General features: G+C 42.0%; 1 protein-coding gene across 6 annotated transcripts in view; it reads left to right on the top strand.

Annotated features, from left to right (window-relative positions):
* samd4a (sterile alpha motif domain containing 4A) overlaps positions 1–20722 on the top strand; it is a 43005-nt gene that overhangs the window by 3810 nt on the left and 18473 nt on the right. For 4 of the 6 annotated variants that reach the window (XR_016091655.1, XM_088925727.1, XM_088925726.1 and 1 more), the window contains exons 3-4: positions 17267–17794; positions 19993–20262. Coding sequence is in view for 5 of the 6 variants with exons in the window: in XM_088925727.1 (XP_088781853.1) it covers positions 17267–17794; positions 19993–20262 (798 nt within the window). In the remaining variant the exon portion in view is untranslated. The remainder of the gene's footprint in view (positions 1–17266; positions 17795–19992; positions 20263–20722) is intronic. The other 2 variants (XM_088925729.1, XM_088925728.1) reach the window with 1 other exon arrangement.

Below are 20722 nucleotides of genomic sequence, written 5' to 3'. Positions count from 1 at the left end.
TCTCATTTTGTCATGGGTTAACGCTTTTTGTTAGATGTCCACGCTTTGGTTTAATTAAAAATGGAAAGAGCTACTGCTCAGTTTTTCCAAATAGGCCAGCACAAACATTTGATCTAAAAGATTCATTGTATGTCTGCATTCTTTATGTGATCCGTGTGAGCTGAAAAGGCAGTGACAGTTTCTTTACCATCCCTGAGTTTTGTGCAGTTTGTACAAACTAACGATCTTCTCTATCAGTAGTCTTCTGACACTGCCAAGAATATAAGGATGCAGTAGTTCCTGGGCTTTAGAAGCCTGAAGACTGTGGTTAGCCCTTTTATGTGGTGAACAGACTCTGAAATGAACATCGGTTATGCTAATGTCGCATCATTTGACTACAAAAGTCATCAGTTCTCATTAATGTCCTGTTCATGGCTAACTGCAAACTAACACCCCTGTCAGGTATGGAACTGTTCCTGCAGAGATGGATCACCTGCTTTTGGTGCTACCAGAGTGACAGTGTGGAGAGCAGTCTTGCGTTCGAGTGAGTCAGAGTGTTTGAGTGAAGTCTCTGCCTCCACTTCTTTAAGCTAAACATTTGTGTTAAAATATTTTGCAGAGAAAGATGAATTGTCCAGGGATGTCCAGAAGAGAGAAAGTTTAAAGAGTTAAGGAGTTAAACTGTGGCTGAATCATGAATGGTATTTGTACAGTACTGATGCAAGGAATCTAGAATGACCTACTTGTGCAGTTCAGAAAATAAACAGTAGTGCTATTCCCTCATTGAAAAGATACCATTTGTGCATCTCGCATCAGCAAGTAAATTCTTTGACTGTTTTTAGTCAGTGGATTGTAGCTGTGTTGTGTTGGATGTTACTCAAATATGTAATGCATAAACTAAATTTTTATTAGGGAAATAGTTTCCATTTTATAGACTAAACATGATCTTATTGTTGGCCTTTGTTCTGCACAGAATTGTTTTGTGTGTTGGTGTAGTATTGTGTAACTTCAACCCAAACTCACATTTCGGTCCAAACATCTCTCACTAATGACTTAATTCCATTGTTTAACGGTAGATTTCCTTTGGACAGAACAGACCTCTTTCTCTTTGACCTGGGCCTTGTGATGCAGAACAGTTGATAAAACATTTAGACACAGTATTGAAGCTACACAGATGTTTGAAAGAATAAAACATAATGCTTTTATTAAGCAATGTAACTCATTTCATTAAGATCTTTTAACTAATGTAGTTTGTTTAGACTGCTTTTTCACAGCACTGACAAACGGTGGCGTACTGTGAGACTGAATTGTAAATACCTAAATGTAAAATGGTTTAGACCAGTGAAGTATCTTATGGTGTGGTGTCCAGTAGTGCTAAAAAGTTCAGGTCAGTGAAATACATTGACATTAGAACAAGACCGACTTCTAATCATTTTGGTAAATAAAAGCAATATAATTTAGACAAAGTCAAACTCTGAGCCGTCTCGACTATTTGTAGTACCAATTTGTATTCCATGCTGAAGGTCATGGGGGGAGGAGACTGGACTGGGAGGTACTGTAGTTATGAATGACTGACTTCATTCTGCAGTTTTGCTCCTGATGACTGAGCTGGCTCACGTCGAGTCTGCTGTGATGCTCTGTGCAAGCCCTTGTTTTTGTGGCAGCGTGGCCTCTCTTAAGTAGCTTTAGCCCTTGACAAAAAATAAATATACACGGAGACACTCCAGAACTGTCTTTTCAGAAAACTGCATTTAGCAGCCTTGTGTAAAATGTGACTTGTTTGATTATTGTAGAAAAAAAACACCCTCTGAAAATGTAAGCCCTAAAATAATCGCCACATGTATGGAGGTGTAGTTGAAGTGCAAACCAGATATTTTTGTAATTTTACTCGTTGTAACAGCCTATTTATTTACCTTGAAATGAATTGCCTTGTGTCTGCATTATTTCTGTTTCTGATTATGGTTTCTTCAGTAACGGGTATTTCTACAAGCTGTTCCAAGGCACACTGTAACGAGAATCAGAATTATGTACATATTTACTGCCACAGAGGTGCACTAAAATTCAGAAAAGTGACAGTGGTGATACTGCATCCTTTATTAACTGTTGAGGCACAATCATTGTGGCATTTATTGAAAACCACCGTCCTTGTTTTTGGGGGAGACTTCCTTGGAAACACTTAGAATCTTGGAGGAACATTCTGGCTATTTTCACTTAGTCATGCTATTTTCCATTATTGCAGGGAGCAAGTTACCGAATCTGTGGAATACTAGCAGAAACTGACTTTGATTAGAGGGATTGCACAATCCTTTGTGTCATAAAAGCTGTGTGTAATTGATATTACACAGTCCTTGGCACTTCTTTTGCTGACTTGGCCTTGCAGTGTTCTAGATACTGTAGCTCAACATTAATCACAAGAGTCCCATCATTGGTATTTGTAGAAGATTAAGAAATGCTACATTGTGTTGGGTATGAAACATTGTGAAAACATCTCTGTACTCCGTCCTTGGTATTAAAAACCCTATTTCAAATTCAGCATGCACAGCTTTATATAATTTCTCCTCAATTGGACTTATTTCTGTCTAGACAGATGCTGCTGTGTGATACGTTTCCAATTGGCCAACTGATGGGAATGACACTCCCACCATGAGATTTTTTTTTTCTTCTGCAGGGTCCAGCTGTATTTCTGCTCATGCACCTGTGCGAGGGAAGCACTGAAATTCAGAAAGTGGCCCAGGGCTGAACCCAGTTACAAGTCCCATTTACCTTTAGTGCTGAAAAGCAAATGTGAAAATAGGGCTCAAACAGAAGATTTGAAATCAATTAGCCTGTGATTAAGAACTCGGCTGGAAGGCATAGTAGTCTGCCAGGATCAGGATTTGGAACCGCTGACCTAGTAAACCTTTAGAAGAGCCTTTAACTTTTTTTATAGCTCACTGCTTGAATACTCCCGATCTCTTCCTTCATTTCTCATTGAAGACCTTGCGTCCAATTAGAAAGCTGAATAGGCTTGTTGACAAACAATGTTTCTAGCAGACATGGTCTTTCCTAGTTTCAGAAATGCAAATTGTCAAGATCCATAGGAAATGATCCTTCCTAATTGCAGGACTTTGTCCGAACATGGTAAATATCCTAAACGTTTGTTTAAAATGAAGAGACATTTACATGTGTGGCACGCGGAGTCGGTTTCTGTGGGAGATCCCTCAAGAGCCTGCAGCTTGTGCCCCGGAGTCTCGGGCTTCTTTTCGTTTCAATTCCAACCAGTTTATAAGTGACTTAATTGAATCGATCACAGGAGCAAAAGAAGGCAAGGGTTATAATAGAGAGGATGCCATTTGTCCCAGTAGTTAATTGATCCAAGGATCTCATCTGGTCAAGGTATCGGCTTCAACAACTTGGCTGGGTCACTTGTTCCATTCTCACAAGACTCTTTGGGTAAGAAGTGCCTCCTGTACTCAGTTTTCTATATACTTTAGAAGTGTGAATGGAAACTAAATGAAGGTTCCATTTGTGTGCTCTGCTTCAAGAAGTTCACTGGGTTGACTTTGCCTGTGCCTTAGAATCACCTATCAGTGTAGGACAGTCCTAGGCCTCAGAATGTAACTGGCTGCTCTTCTCTGAACTGATTCCAGCACTTCAATGCATTTTCTATACCATGGTATGCAAAACAAATGATTTCTAGACCTCTCCTCCGGTTCTGCCTCTTAAAACCTGTAGGACTATGTCTGTCGGGGTCCTGGGTTGTAGACCCTGGCCAGCCTAAGCTCTCCTGTCCACAGGTCCTCAGAGACTGAGTTAGTGCTGAACTGCTGTGCTGCCGGAGGGCTGTATGTTCACATGCGTGGACATTTGTAAATGCCACATGCCCTGTTCAGTACACCCCTTCAACTCATGGCTACGGGTGTCTTTGCCATTTGCTTTTAGATGCTTTTCAGCTGTTTGTATCACTGAAAACATTACTCACTAGCCTAGAAAGAAAGAGATCTTGTCTTTTTTGGGTGTCTAAATATTTCATTTCACCCACACATGAGCAAACAGTTTATTTCTGGCTCATGAATTTGTTGCAAGATGCAGACAGAGCCCCGAGGAATTTGGACAAAAAAACTGCCAAAACTTTTTTTTTTTCCTTCAGAGGGATTCCATTTGCTGAATTCAACCATTTGTACTAAGTATTTGTCGTTTTGCGGTTTGTAAAAATGAGAGCGATATTAATACATATTTTATTAAGAAAGGCAGAAAATATTTTAATAAGAAGGTAACCTGGATAACAGGGCTGATGGAGAAGGCTTCAGAATATAAAGGGAAATTCACAGCAAAATTTTAATATTTAAAAATGCGACAATACTTTTTATGAAGACCTGTTCAGTTGTTTGCCTCTTTCTAGAAAGTCTGATATCCAAATGGACTTTTCCTTTGCACAGAGAAGTTCTTCAGATTTTAGCTTGTCTCTCATTCGTGTCACTTTAAGACACGATTTGCAAAACCACTTCAAATTGTTAACACAATGCAAGTAGAACCTCTTCCAAATATAAGTTTTTTATTTTGTAGTTTTTTAGACCTACTTGAATAAAGTGTTGCTAAATTTGCCTTTTGTCCTCCAAGTTGTTTGAATGGGAAGAATCAATTTTGACTTAATTCAGAGAACCTGCAGTAGTAACTTTGGAAGACAAAATAAGTCATGTATCGAGAAAGTGAAACTACTGTAAGTAAGAACAGAGATAAAGGAGAGTTTGGCTTCTCATCTGATTTAATCAGCAATATTTTGGAATATCCAATCCTATATATAAAACAATATATTTATATTCTGGTGAACAGATTTTTTTATTTCTGAAAAAGAGATAGTTTTATGAAAAATGGCCAATGATAGAGAAGCATCACATGCTTTGCTTCTGTCTTTTGGGTTTATTAGCTATTCAGTTGTTTGCTTTCATTTTCTTCAGAGATGCTGGTCATCCAGTGACTTGTGTGTGTGTATGTACACACACATATATATATATACTGTATTTGTATGTGGCGGGTGGCATGGCAACTATTTCAGTTTGTTTGAATTTCAGTCTGTCTTCCTAAGCCCTCTGGAATCCCACAGCGGATCCGGGGACATGGTGTGAGCAGGAGCAGAGCCGCTGGGCTGCGGGTCGGTCACGAGCAGTTGCTCATGGGAAGTGAACAGGTTTTCTGGGCCTGGTGGCGAGGAGAGGTAGAACAGAAGCCTCTGTGTTTCCTGAAGGGGTGCAGAGAAATCCCACACTCCCAGCTGTTCAGCTGCCCAGCAACAAGCTGGCACTGTTGGACAGATGGTTGGATTTGCTCTCACTCCTTCTAACTAAGGTGCGGGCCTCTCCGTATTCCCTGAGCCTTGAGCGCTCGCATAATTTCAGTGTCACGATGGTTGAGTGTATTGTATGTGGATAAACAAACTTGCTTGTCTGTGGTGGCAGTCTGGAATAAGCATACTACGTAATGAGCCAAGCCGAAACTACGCCAGAGTTAATGCACAATGTTGGACACTGAGAAAGTAAATAATCAGGATAAAATGTGGGTGCTTTGGCTATATGTGTAAGACATAATTAGGCAACTAAGAAAGTAACAAAGTTTGCTGTTGGAAATATAAATTGGAGCTTTAACATCCTTACTTTTTATTTCTTTCATGTATCTTTGCATCACAAGTGGAGGTTTTGTCAGATTCTTTGGTCCTTTATTCCAAACTTTAGTTTTCATGCTATATTTTCTAAAAATGCCTTGCTCTCCAATGAACTCAGGCGAGTCTAAAATACAATTTGTAATACCCTTTAGGAGTGGCAACACAGTCTCATTTTCTCATGAAGCAGTTGAATTGATTGTTTGGAAAAAGGAAATATAGCATGTAATCTCCTGCCCTTGTTTTCAAAAAGTGTCAAGTCCAAATAAAGAGGTCTCTTCTTGAATACGTCAAAATAGTTCAATAGGGTGTGATCAGCAGTTTCAGTGCATTGTCTCTGTTATGATTTTTTTTCAATGAACCACTGTATGCTGTCATGTGGTTGAGGATGAATTTTTCCCTTCGTTGTCATGTCTCAGAGCAGGGTCTTGGGGAGGGTTTGTGAATGATTCAACACTCCAGCACTTTGATTCAACTCCTTTCCCCTCCCTGGCCTCACTCCAAACTCTAATGGACCAGGAATGCCTTCCAGCAGATGTAGTTTCCCTTCGGAATTGACGACATCATGTCTTTCCATTGTCCGATCTGCCTCTAGTTTTCACTCGGCAGCCTTGGCTCATCTTTAGGGAATGAATAATTTGACCCTTTAATCATTTTCATCATTTTTTTTAATGACACATCAGATTTTCTTCTGCTTGTGTTTCTTTTCACTGTGGAATGCACTGTTAAAACACTGGCAGCCCAGTTGTTGGGAAGGAAAATTACACATCTTTGCATTTCCAAACTCCCCATTTTGGACAGATCCATACCGTAGTCAGAAGAACATATGATGATCATTAACCCTTTATGGCTGGAGTTTGATTTTTGTGCAAAAAGTAAGAAGAGCTCATATATTGTAGGACCACCTCAAGGTTAAAGGTTCTACCATGCCAGAAGTTCAGATTCAGAGCTTATAAGCTTTCTCCTGTAGCAGTACCTTCAAGTCCTGACAGGCCATAAAGGGTTATTATAATGTTAAGCTTGCTTTCAATAGAATTGATGTCCCTAATTTACCCAGGTGTTTCCATTTTTTGTCCACTACCTCCTGTCAATCTTCTTGTTTTTGTCCGGGGCTGTTCAGTCCAGTGGAAGTTACAGAGGCCTGTGCTGCTAATTCACCATCAGCAGTATGTACAGTACAGTGGGCACAGGGAATAGAATGTTTTTAGGGAAATTTTTTAATCGATGATTCTTCATGGAGGGTTTTACAAATGTGATCAATAATAAGGCACGCTTCCTTCTTTGAATGTTTGTTGCGTTACAGCAGCGTAATTCTGAAGTTCTTAGCAGTCCCAGTCCCTTGTATCAGTTTCCCTTGTCTTCGGATTGCTGTTTTGTAATGTCTTGTAAAAGCTACTCAACTGACTCGGGGATGACATGGCTGATAACACATTTCTCCTTCATAATTATGATACATATATTAATTTTGAGTTTAATTATTTTAATTAAGAATCTTAATGCACAGCTCTATTTTATGCTGTAAAGAATATGACAATGAAAAGCAAGTTAGGATCAGCCATCAGCTAGCTTGTGAACCTTAATTAAGATCACCTTTTTAAGTGAACTGTGTGCAGAAGCAAACATTTTATAAGTTTGAAACCTGCCAAGGTGAACCATACTTAGGTGCTACCTGAACGCTGACCTGAATCATCCTCAGCCCTCATAGAGAACCTGTGCTGTTTGTATTGAAGTTATATTTTGAAAACCACAGTTGTTTTCCTTTGGTTCTTGTGGATTGAAATGACTTTGTGAAGTGGCTGCAAGTACAAAATTACTAGGGATAAAAATTTGTTATATATGCCTCCCATCCTCTGAAATTGCGTTTCTGTTCAAGTAAATGTGGAAACTTGATATTAATCAATATCTGACTAATATTAACCAAAGCACATGATTGATTTACATGTGACAAGGGCATCTTTTATCTGCTGTACTCAGACAGTTTTTTGTCTCGAAAGAAAGCACTGTTTCATTGACAGTTTTATTCACCCACATTTAGGTGATTTTGCGTTTTAACCTGCATCAAAGTAGACTTTGGGTTAAGGCTACTTGAGATGTACCCCAGAAAGAGTACTTAGAGTAGTTGAATAGGGGGTTCCTAGAATGTATTTTCCCTTGAAGGCAAGGACACATTTTAATGAAATGTACATAGTCAAGTAGAACATTATCTGCTCCTCTCCGTTGTTCTTGTGTTACTCCCTCACTCCGCAGGCAGGGAGTTGAAGTACCCATCCAGATAGGAAAAGAAGTCCTATTCTTCAGCAAAAAGAAAGGCAACAGGTAAAACCAGCCCAGCCATTTCCTTAAATAGAGGTCTGGGGTTTCAGACAGTGTTGGCATTCCTCTCATCAGTTAAGGCTGTGACAATCTAGTCATACACGTAGTTGTAACTTCTGCCTTTCCAACAGGTACCGTAGAGTCAAATTGCTTTCACCGCCACGCTGATATCTTAGCCCTGGTGTTTGTCCATTCACTTTGTTGTTGTGCTCCTCCTCGTAAAGGAGTCTTGTGTCTTAGCAATATAACAGTTAAGTTTCAAATGAAAAACATCCATTTTTCCCCTGTTTTCCTAGTAAACCTCATGAGAGACAGTATTTTTGCAGCGTCAGTTGTTTAGGTGGTTTGGAGTATATTGCCTGTGCTGTGGATTAGGGAATGGCAGCTCTTTGAGGATGGAGATGGGGATAAATGAAGAACATTGATGTTCCTTCCATCTCATGACCATACTCTGGTATGACGAATGTCTTGTTGACATATTGGCGTGCTGTCTTGGCTTTATATTTGAAAACGTCCTGCGGTTTGTTTGAAGCAGTGATACTCCTGAGTCCTAGCACAAACTTTGGAATCATTACCAAGTCATTGCATGTCAAAAGCAAACAGTTTAGGGATACAGTGTGAAAATTATTACCAACTGCTTAGGAAAACGTAAAGAATACGGCTTTATTTATCAAGAAGTAATACAATCAAAATGTCCGTTTCGCCTGCTATAATTCTTTTCTTTTATAATGTGCTAATTAAACTGTAAGGTCTCAGCTCCATTTTGAGCACACTGTTGTTCAGGATTTTAAGGTCAGTGATTGTGCATTTTAAAAAAAATGTAACTAAATTTGTTTTTCACTGAATCCATCTTTGTTTTGTGTGCGACTGTCAAGTGTTTTCCACACTTATTTTGCCGTCATCGAGTCCAGCGTACTTCCCTGCAGTAGTTCAGGGATGTCATAATGGAGAGGCTGACACCACTCAAGAACAATATAAACACGCTGATGACTTCCTGCTGGGGGGGATTGGTGCCATGCTGGCTATACTCTCTACAGACAGCAGCAGGTGTTTCCCAATTTGTTGTCTGTACAACTGAAGTGCGGTATATAGTTAACCCAAGCTACTATTTCAGACTCTGAAAAAAATTGGAGGCTGTGTATAAAAATGTAACTTCAAGACAAACAAGTGCCGAATTGAAGTTAAGGAAGGAAGGACTTTTTTAATTTTCAAATAATGTGTATTAGGTTAGGATCTATCTCTTGAAGATGGTGACATGGGGGGGGTCACCAGTAGTATTTGGTTATCCTCGTGTAGTGCTCATGAAGCATGAGTTGGTGCATGTGTGAGCTGGAGCTTTATTAAGAAAAATAAGCTGGTGATTATTCTGTGAACTAGTTAAGTACAAAGCACGACTGTTCTTTACGTGCTATTATAAGTAGTGTAGAGAGCTGGCAGTTCAGGAGACTGTCAATGCTGCCCTGAGGCTGCAGTACTACAATGGTGCCCCTGCAAAGGATCCAGGTCAGTAATTTGAAGGACTCCATCTGCTTACCTTTCCCCTTGTTGTTGCCTAGTAGCGAAATCCATTATCACTGGGAACCTGCCCTCACTTCACTCTGCGGTCTAGCACTGGGCCACGACAGTTGGACTCGCTGCAAACCCTGACCACAGCAACACAGGCCTGGCTCTCTGTTAGCCGGTTTGTAGGGGATGCCGATCTCTGTCTGTAACTTCCGTAAATCTATCCTCTTTTTTTTCATTTCATTTCAGGAATGGCTGTATCGTCACAGGGTTCTGATCCCACCGAGCTGCTCGGCCTATATGCCCCACACCCCATGATGTAGTTCACTGTCCTCAAGCAAAAAGAACTGTCTTTCCTACCACATTCCTACCCTCCTGAGTATTGGCTTGAACAGCGCACCTTAAATATACAAAGATGGTCTGCAGCTTATTCCCGTACTGTAGAAACCCTTTCTCCCCCCTGCTGCCCCCCTCTCTTTTTCTTTTGGTGAAGCAGGTCAGAAATGGGGAGGCCGTTTAAGGAAGTGTTTGTTATCGTTGGGGCCGGGTGATCTAAAAGAGAAAGTATGTGTCTAACCAGTGCCGTTTCGGATGCTGTGCAGTAAGTCGGAAACTGCGCATTCTTCTGCCGGACTTGTGGTATGCCAGCACATTCCAGAATGCTGAGCTGGAGCTGGGAGTCGGAGGGATGGGTGGGGGAGCTCGCAGCCTCACATTTCCACTGGGCCCTTTTCTTCCCCCTTTTCGTTTCTTTTTTTTTCCCCTGCCTGATTTTCCTCCAGGAAAATCCTCTTTGCCATGATCTCTGTATCTCACGAAGTGCCTGATCCAACGGGATCCTTTGTTGGCGTCACAAACCCTGGTGTGTAGCAGATTGAGATCTCTGATGTCATTTAAGATCCGATAGCCCTGAGGTAGTGCCGGTCTGTGTCAGCAAAACCAGTTTGTCAATAGTAAGCAGGTTAAGCGTGGTGTTTTAGGTCGGAAAATGCACTGTGCATGCCGTGGTGATTTAATAATTAAACAGTTTTGTTGTTTTATCATGTAAGAAAGTGTCTGCATCAGATTCTTCTATCTGAAAATGTGCATCCTGGCGAAGGCTCGCTCTAGACTTTACACTTAATGCAAAGCCGCAGCATGGACACAGTGACCTAAAGAAGAGTGACTCTTGAGGCTCCATCTTGTTCGAGCTGGAAAAGACAAGATAAAAACTCTGGGATGATGGAAACCATGAACTATCAGAGGGAGGATGGACAGTGGGGAAAAAACAAATGGAATTGTTTTAAGGGGGGTCTAGGGGTGGTTATTGTGCTTTTTTTCACCCCTATTTTACTATCTCAAGCTACTAGCGTTTGCTGTCTGCTTGTAGTAGATGTCTTCTCTGATACTCCTTGTAAATGAGGTGTTATCTCCCTGGTTCTATTATTGGGACTATATGATGAGGGAGGTCTAATTTTAGACCAGGAATCATGCGTCTGCTAAATGTAGTTTGTCTCTCCCATGCAGGCATTTCTGTGTATGTGTTGGTGTGTTTTTTCAGCTTGTAGGATACCAGGAGAAGCCGCCTTATTAACCTTCTTATTTTGAAAAGTGATTTCATGGAGGAAGGAGTGGTACCTCCTTTAGAGCTTAACAGAGTCAACAGTACCTCACAAAAGTATTCAGACACTTGCACAGTTTTCAACAGTGTTGCTTTAAAGCTTGCGGACATGACACTTTGATATTTTTTGTTAATATATGCTATATTAATTTGTTCCACGTTGTCAAAAAAACCCCAAAAGAAATGGATAATTACAGTAAAAGAAAAATGGGAAAGCAATGACTGCATAAACATTCAAACTCATTACTGTGGCGAACCAAAATGTAATTAATATGCACAAAATTACCTTAGAGACCTCTCCACTGATAGTGTGGCTCGTTGTCTGCCTGCAGTAATAATGGCTCAGATGATTTCAGAATAAATACACCAATCTCTTGGTCCCTCAGTCAGGTAGTGAATTTCAAGCAAAGATTGTGATGCAAAGTTGCTAAAGACTTGCAGGAGTACTTTTCACCTGTCAGAGGTGCTTCTATCGAATATTGAATTCATGCCTGAATACTTATGCATAAACATATTTCAGTTCTTCTTCTTTAATTTTGAGCTGATATTAACTGTAACTTATCTTACCTTTAGAAGTCTTCAGCTTGACTGTTCAGATTTTGAATAAAATATTAGTTAGGTGTATGCAGCATATATAATTTTGTTATTCTATATATTGTAGAATGTCTATATAAATTATAATACAAATACAAAATATGTACAATATAGGAACACCATAAGAAAGGTCAGAGTTTGTTTGCAGTACCTCATGTGTGACAGTTTTTCACTTGATAAACATTTTGAATGTAATGCAGCTCAAAGGCATAGTCCTGAAAGAACTCAACATAATGTACCAGCGTATCAGAAGATTTGGACATTTATTTTCTCACTGCCTACCATAGTGTAACGAATTGATTGTAACATTGAGTCACTGACCCAGCAGTTAAGCCTTAATTCAGAGATTTTGCCAAGTCTATACACGTATATAGGCATATGTGGCAGAGTTATGTTTCATATTTGGGCCTTTAAGAAGTACCAATATGGAACATTGTGTACTCTGAAATCAGGTGTTGTATAACCTGCATTATACTCCTTTACTCCTCCTTTTTGAAAACTGTTGAAATCATCCCATAGATTCACATCAGGGAGGATTGATCATTGATCTTACACTAAAGAATAATATGACCTATAGAGTATTAATCCCTTAAGATTTCAGGGAAGGCGAGGGCAGCCCTGTGGTCAACCAAGAGATGGCTAAATAATTATGAAAGTTACAAACAATTGTAGATTTAGATGAGAAATGAGTGTGGCTGGATGGCACACATTGTCTTATCATCTCTGCTTTTAGTGATGTTTACTCTTTGGGTAATATTTTTAAACACTAGCCTATTTTCAGCAAAAGAAAGACCAACTAGTGAAAGCTAGAAAGATTTGCGTCTGTGGAAGCAACATGCTTAGTGGTTTGTTTCATGTCTTTCAGAGGTTACTACGTATTGGGCTTTGTACGAGAGGAGTGGAGAATTGTTGTTGCTAAAGTGATTCATGGATTCCCAGCATTCACCTCTTTGAAACACTGCAAGCAGTTCAGACAGGGGTGCTGTTAAATATGGAAAAATGATCATTTTGTGGCAGAGCAGAATTGTAGTGAGTCACAGTCGGCTGTTGTATACGCAGTGCAGTCTGTTGTGTCTGCTGCTTTGCCTTAGACTTGGCTCTCTAATTGTTCAGTACCGAGAGGCTCCGAAAGCAGGCTCACTGTTTCCATTCTCCCTCATCAGCTCTCCAGTGTGTCATAGCTTTTTGAGTAGCATGAGGTTAGCACTTCACAGCAAGTGGGATACATCTCATGAACTTAAATATTTCCCATTACATTCCCATGATTTCATTGGTAGCACATTTACGGTCTCTTTATCTCCCAGCATTTATTCTTGTGTATTATCCACGTGTTATATACTAAATCATTTTTTTTGCTATGTGTGGGACATGTTAACAATGAGAGAAATATCTTGAATTCTTGTTAATGGCTTTTGTCTGTGTCAAAGATGGTATTTATTGTTTCAGAATCGCAAGGATTTACAATACTTGGCCACTAGGCTAATTAGTGTAATATGTTCATTACAATTGTCTTTGTTTCCTGTAGCCTAGACCACCTCCAAGCAAATATGTCTGTTCCTTGATATCCCCCTTCTATACCCTATACAATTCTGACTTTTAAATAACTAGTGCAAGTAATACATATGGAGGACAGTTATTTTTTATAATTACTTTAGTCGTCATTATTTCTCTGTGTGGCTGTGGGCAAGAAGATCAAGGGACCTTTCTACAGGGTGTGATCCCAGACAGCAACATTGAGGAAAAGTTTAAATGCTACTGTTTTATATGTTTTGTGAAAGCCCAGTAATTATATTAAAGCAAGCCCTGATTAATGAAATGCTGAAATCAGCCCAGTACACTCCTGTGACACAGCTGATACTTCACATTGTTGTGTGACTTAGTATGAGTGACTCATATTGAAAGAAATGTTGAGGTGGCAGTAATCAGCATCAGTCTTTCCTGGATATTCCGTAACTTGCATAACTTTTATGATTCTATATAAGTTATGACAATTCTTCCCTCTCATCTTTGTGCTTAACTTCTAGGCCTACAGCTTTGCAGCCTAGAAATATGTTTACAGTAACTGTTGCCTTCAGGCATGACTTATTGCTGGTCTGTATCATGGATCCTCTCACAACTGAAGGCTCTGTCTTTGGTTTTAAGTGTAGCTATGTGATTAAATGGCTATGAAAACTAAGGAACATTTTGCCTGCTTCCTTTTGTGTTGCGTAGTAGGTTCTGCTCATGCTGTAACTGCATGATGATCACAAATTAGTCGAGTGGATTAGACCATTTTCAGTTAAATAGGAGAGCCAAAAGGGACTGTTTAGAAAGTAAGTCACCCACGAAATGCAATCTGGTAATATTTACATTGCTTTTCTGTGGAGTGTTTTTATGGGATTTTTGAAAGAAGCCTCGAGGTGTTGTGAAGATCAGAGAGACCGTGATCTCCTGGCTCAAAGAGATGGAAGATTTTCAGTTCTTTAGTTCTTAGTTCCCTCGTGATGTGTGTGGTGGAGGTGAGGGGAAAGGAAAAGAGTGAATGACTGAAGAGCAGGTCTGAATTGCCCATTTCTTTTCAGGCTCCAGGGAGGAGAGCTGGTGAAGGAAGAAGGGAGGGAGTCAGGGAGAGAAGGGAGGTCAGCAGGGAGGAGCAGAGAGGAAGTGCGTTTGTGTGTCACGGTCACTGTGAGCAGCTCGGAGGAAGGAGAAAAGACGGCAGGCAGACGCAGCATCTCTGCAGCAGTGTACTCTTGTCAGGATCCAGGGAGTTTGGAAGAAACGAGGGGGGATCGTGCCAGCAGCTGGAGAGGGAGGGAGGAAGGGCATGGAGGAAGGCAGTACAGAGGCCAAGTCAAATTGATGGCTCTAATTTTAGGAGGAGGGTGTTACTGGAGGTCATGAGGACTTGATTACCAGCTAAATTCAGCAGAACCCAGTCATGAGCAGAACGGCAGCAGTGGTGAAATGGATATCACATGGTTGGAGTCTTGTGTTGTCCAAGGAGAATTTGTCTTTTGTTTTTCTCCTTCCTTAATTTTTGTATTTCAGTCTTTTTACAATGCAGTTTAAACTCAGTAGGCTGTCTAATTTTTAGTTGTCACAAGACAGAATGTTCGGTTTGTGCTGATTTAGACTGAGGAGGTGTCGGTACATTGCCATGTCTTCTCTTCTGTTGCTGTGTGTGTATTACATAGCTTGATTTTGCACTTTGTTCTACATCTTCCACATGACAGGAAGGACTTGGATTTTACCCTTTCCCATCCGTGCATGTTGTATACAAAATGGGACATTGTTATTTGGTAAATGGCATTCAAACTTCAAAACAGGCTTACATTGCAGAAACCTACTTTGCATTTACAAGCCACTTTTGTTCCCCAAAAACAACCAAAAAGCACCTGATATAATCAAAGATCATATCATCAAATCATGTTGTAATTGGAAATCGAGTCTAATGACTCTGTGATGGTGGAATTACAGATGGTAGTCTTTCTTCCGTCTACTTAGTGCACTCAGTATTTACATACAATAGGTTCTCCACTAGGCGGGAGCCGTTCAGTTCCAGCTAACTTGGAGCGCTTTCACCATGCAGTCTAAAAGGAAGTGCCAGAAAAGGCCAACAGAAGTACACCACCATTATGTGAGAAGTACCCACTCTAATCTGTCCAAGTTAGGTGACATTTGCTCTTTCTGAAGGAGAAAAGAGATGCAGCTCAGGGCCACAACTTTTCCCTGACCTATCTCCGCACGAGAAAGGTACTGTCGCATCTTTTATTTGATAATTAGTTCAACCTGACATGGACCTGTTCTTCTGTGTACTTAATTTCTTTGAATTGTTCTTTAGATGTAATTACTCATGTGCAGCTCAGAGTAAAATCTATAAAACACCACGAAAAAGCTAGTCCTGTAAGTAACCAGCCTAGTGGGATTCAGCTAAGTGGCATATTAGAATGTCAAATGAACATAACTACATGACAGGTTGACATGGCGCACAAAAAAAAATTGTGGTTATGAAAAGTTAAAGTGCATTCCTGCAGACTCCCAGGGCCTGCAGAAGAGACATGGACCACCTTGGTTTCTTACTGTCCCGACTAATACACCTCTGTTCTTGTAATTACTGCACATGGCTTTATTGTTTGTGTTGCATTTTTCTCCACATTATATCTGTCCCTTGTGATGTTCATTACCATCATGAATGAACGCATGTCACCCGGTGCCCCAGAAAATGTATTAGCTTTCATTTAAAGTAGCGTCTCCAAATGGGTATTCAAGGATAATTTGTTAAACATAAAAGGACAGTTTTTCTGCTGGCAACAAACATCCCCAACAATGCATCTCTTTGGTCCCTGAAAACGTTTTTGCTCACAAGTTAGTAATTTCACACAAGAACTTTGTTGGTTTCAAAATTAGGAGGTACAGGACTTTTTTTCTTCTGCCTGCTGGTGAGTTTACAGCAGATCTTGATAGATAATCTTTATTGTAACTTGCAGTACATGGTTCGAAGCGGATATTGAAATCGCTTCTTAATAGAACAAGCCCTAGAGACTTTTGTGAAGCGGCAGGTTTCATTTTGAGATGAAATGACTAGCCAGGATTCTGGAAAAGCTCACGGGTTTGAGTCTGTGGCTTAGACCACATGGCACAAAAGGAGCCTTTAGCTTTGCCTCCTCGCCTTTTGAGTTGTCACGAAGCAGCACTCTGTACCCTGATGAGGTCTGTGCAGCTCTGCTGCCAAGATGAACTGCTAAATATTTAAGAGTTAAGTTAAACCATGGTAATGACTTGTAGTTACACACAAATTAAGCTGACACATTCACTAACCTGTAATGGCTGCTCTGAGATTTCTTGCATATTTCTGATATCCAAGGTTTAGGATGAATGGATCTATGTCAGCTGTGGAAATAAAGGATTTTTTTGTACTTTTATACATTTAGTTTATGGTAATCCTTGCCCATTACAAATTCTCTATTTTAGTGAGGGCCATCCAGAGACAATTCAGATGCCATGACCTGTTGTATCTATAGCCCTTGCAGAACCTAACTGGAATGAGTGTTCCTGTGGCATGCATCTCTGTCAAATGGGCAACAATAGACGACATGACCCTGGATATCTATAGACTTTCTGCTTTGCTAGGCTGCTATTTTAACTAAAGTAGAAATATGACAATGACTCGTCCCTTCCTTTTCGTCTTTGCCTTGTGTGGCTGTAAGCTTTTATTGATGGTTTTATATTCAAGGAGTATCTAGTTTGAGCAACCGGGCTTAGGTCATGGGTTTTTTCAATTATTAGCATCACCAAGAATATGTTTCACAGCTCAGCTTAATAGGGTCGGAGAACATTTCAGAGAAGCAGTTGTGATGTTTACTGCCAGCACTGAAGAGCTGACAGGGGGTCTCCTCCTCTCGTAACCAATTAAGAGGAGACACTATGATGATAATCTTTTTAGCTATTTATCCAGAACAACAGGTCATTCACGACAGAATCATTGTTTTCTCTGAAGAACAGAACACCAGGAGGTTATAACTCGCTAAACCTAGCCCATAGTGAGTTGGAGACCTCGGTCGACAATGGGTCTTGAAACTTAACAACCGGACCACCTAGACTTTAATGAGGACCTCTGGGACCTCCTCCTGCTTGACTGACTCTTTCTCTTGGTGTTGCAGCCGCGATCAGCCAGTGGCAAGGCGAGCCCAAGGACCGGGTCATTTCCCTGGTGCTGACCCACTTGCCCCTGCTGAAGCCCGGGAACGCTGAAGCCAAGGGCGAGTACATGCGCCTGCTGCCCAAGATCCTGGCCCACACCATCGAGCACGGCCGTCACCTGGAGGAGAGCCGGCAGCTGCTGTCCTACGCGCTGATCCACCCCGCCACCTCCCTGGAGGACCGGGCCGCCCTGGCTCTGTGGCTCAATCACCTGGAGGAGCGGGCGGCGGCCCGGGGCAGCGACTCGCTGGAGCGCGCCCCCACGCCCCACCACCAGCACCCTCACCTCTACCCCCACCACCAGCGCTACGGCTCGGACGACCGCCTGAACGGCTGGCAGAGCCCCCGGGACTCCAGCCTGGGCAGCGGCGGCAGCGGGGGCTGGCACCACCAGCAGGGCTGTGAGAACGGGCATCTCATGCTCTACTCCTCCTCCTCCGTCCCCTCGACCATCAACACCGTCGGCACCAGCAGCGGGACCAACACCAGTGAGTACAGACTGGCGCTCCGGGCTTTCCTCTCCGACAAAACGCCTGCGATTTGCGTTTCGTGATCGCGCAACTCTTCCAGCATGCTTTTCGAAAAGGAGTGGTCAGTAGTTCGTGACCGTGTCGTTTTTAAAAGAGAATTCCTGAAATAAAGTTCAGACGAGCTGCAAAATGAAAATTCACCAGAAGCAATTACTTAAGTACCATTGGTAATACGATGCTGTAAGTGCCTAAGGAGAAGCTACAAAAATATTCGGCATTTGAACATATCTGTGGTTAGGGATGGATATTTTCAGCAAAGAATGCAAAGGGCTTTATTCCACTGAAGAAGACAGCTGAAGTTATAAATAATGCCACCTTGAAAGCTGTCACCCTTTCCACTGCACAAGCTCATGCTTCGGTTTGTCTTTAATTTTTTTAGTTATCTTACAAAGGGTGGGAGTTAAATATCCTGTAATTCCCCCCCCCATCCTTGTCTCAGAAAGGAAAGAAAAAACACATTTCATTGTAACTCCACAAAGAGCATTTTCTTTCTTTCATCGTTTCCCAGAATGACATCTTCAGGACTTCCTCTGAGATGTACCAACTCAAAGGAAGTCTGGTAACAGAATGAACCCTTTATACTGCAGCCTGCCCACATCTCTCCTGCTTCACTTAGAACTCTGAACCCTTTGTTTTCTGTTTTCCCATTTCCAGACAGTTCATCTGTCTTGCGTCCCTGGGACACAATGCTGTGGGCTGAAAAGCATTACTTTTAAGATTTACAAAGATTTATTAATACTGGGTAGCACAGTAATGTTGCTCTACACTACCGCTTTTGGGGTCCTGGGCTCAGTTCTGAATGAGGAGCCTTCTGAATCTGCATGTTCCCTGTGTCCATGCAAGATTTTTCTGGGTGCTCCAGTAACCTCTCAACTTACCTGCTGACTGAATTTAGCTTGTGTGTGTACCCTGTGATGGATGGGTGTCCCATCCACGTTGTAGTTGATTTGAAGCTACCCTTAACAGGAAAAATAAATTTCTGCTAATAGATTAGTATTAACATATTGGTAGTGTTTGAATTCCGTTGTCATTGATCCTGATCTCCGTTACATGTTTTTCATTAAGAAGCCATTTATTTCACAACTGTAAAAACCATGAGGGACTGTAAGAATGCAACAGGTCTTGTAAAGGCCTCTTCCTGAAGAATTTCAGACCTTAGGATCCACACTATAGGATAAAATGATAAAAGGTACTTGATCCTCTAACAGCTCTATCCTATATTCTGTTGTTGGAAAGACTGTTTAAGATTGTGACCATCTCTTGATCAGACATTAGTCACATGAAAATCAAGGGAAGGAAAAAAATATCAGGATCAAAGACCATGTCTTTCAAGTGACTGTGGAGCAACTTGGATTTTCATATTTCATTGTATTATTAATCGGTGTGGAAGAAAGCCGGTTCTGATCCAGCATTGAGCTGCAGCTGAACTGTTTTGCACAGCTGTTAATTTTGTCTTTCACAACCATTTTTTTTTTGTTTTGCCTTTTTTTTTGCGGTGTTCTGTCGCGGTGAAAGGAAGGTGATTGTTCAGTGTGATTGAGTGCTGCCCACAGGTGGAACTCAGGTCTCCGTGGCTCGGGCCGAAGTCAAGCCTGCAGGGCTACACATGCCAACCACACTCTTCCCATGTAAGGTATCCTTTGTGGAGGAGTCTGTATTTAGGGAAAATGGCTAATATTTAGGGACTGGAACTTGTAATGTTAGCTGGGCCCCTTTTTTAGACTAGCAGTGAAGAACTATACATAGCCCCAGGAGTTACTGCCTCATATAGGAGGATGAGGAACACCAGGGTGAGAAAATGCTGGCACATGATAGAACCATCCCTTATTTTTGTTTGGGTCGTTGTTCCGTTTTTTTCTCCTTTTTTTTTTTTAACGTTTCGCGACCAGACAGGGAAACATAACCTGCACGTGTGGGCGAAATAGCAAAAGCACAAATCGAATCATCTCACGCCTTTTCTTTCCTGTTTTGCAGCTGTAATGTAAAAGGCCCAGCAAGAGGTTGCTAAAACCCCCTTCTCTTTTGTTTCTTTGCCTGCGCATCGTGCCACCCGACGGTTCGACTAGCGCGTTGAATACATCTCGGGATATGGTCCGGTTCCAAGTCCCCCGGCTCACGGTTCTCGCGGCTGTGCGGTATTTTTGTGTGTCTTGCAGTCCTGTCTGCCGGGCAGCACAGCCCCCTGAAGCGCTCGGTGTCCCTCACGCCCCCGATGAGCGTCCCCGCGAGCCAGCCCCTCGGCCACGGCTGGCTGTCCCAGGAGGACCTGCGCACGCGGGCCCCGGCCCCCGATCACGCGCCCCTCTCCCCCCAGAGTAGCGTGGCCTCCTCGGGCAGCGGGGGCAGCGAGCACCTCGAGGAGGGACCGGCCCTCAGCGCCACGCCGCACCGCAGCACATTCCACGAGGAGGGCAGCGGCATGAGGGGTGAGTCTAGCTCCCAGGTGCCCCGGCTGGCACGGCGGGGCCAGGCTCCCTGCAGACAGGGTAGCGAGGGAGACCGCGGTCTGGCTCCACGCCTCTCCACTGCGCAGAGGCAGGGAGACGGAAAGCCGGTTTTCTCAGCAGAAAACCGCAGACCTAGCTGGAGGATTGGAGGTGTATGGGGAAATGAAAATGATCTTCTGTCGGTACAAAAAAAAAAGTCTGTCCCTGCTGGTTGAAGAAACAATAATTCTGTCTAAAATAATGGCACATGGTTCTAAAGAAGCAATGTTCAAAATGATTCTCACCACAGCAATCGGTATTTTGTTGACCCTTCATCGTCTTGGATAGCTGACAGTTTTGGATAGGTAGTGATTGTTGGTCACCTCCGGTCTGCTTGTGAACCGCTTTCTTTAGTTCGTACCGCAAACCTTTTATTAGATTAAGGTCTGGATATAGGGGA

This window comes from Atractosteus spatula, chromosome 9 (genome assembly GCF_055471065.1).
Source record: "Atractosteus spatula isolate fAtrSpa1 chromosome 9, fAtrSpa1.hap1, whole genome shotgun sequence".
In the NCBI taxonomy this organism is placed as follows: Eukaryota; Metazoa; Chordata; class Actinopteri; order Semionotiformes; family Lepisosteidae; genus Atractosteus; species Atractosteus spatula.
This window is presented reverse-complemented; position numbering and strand designations above follow the sequence as displayed.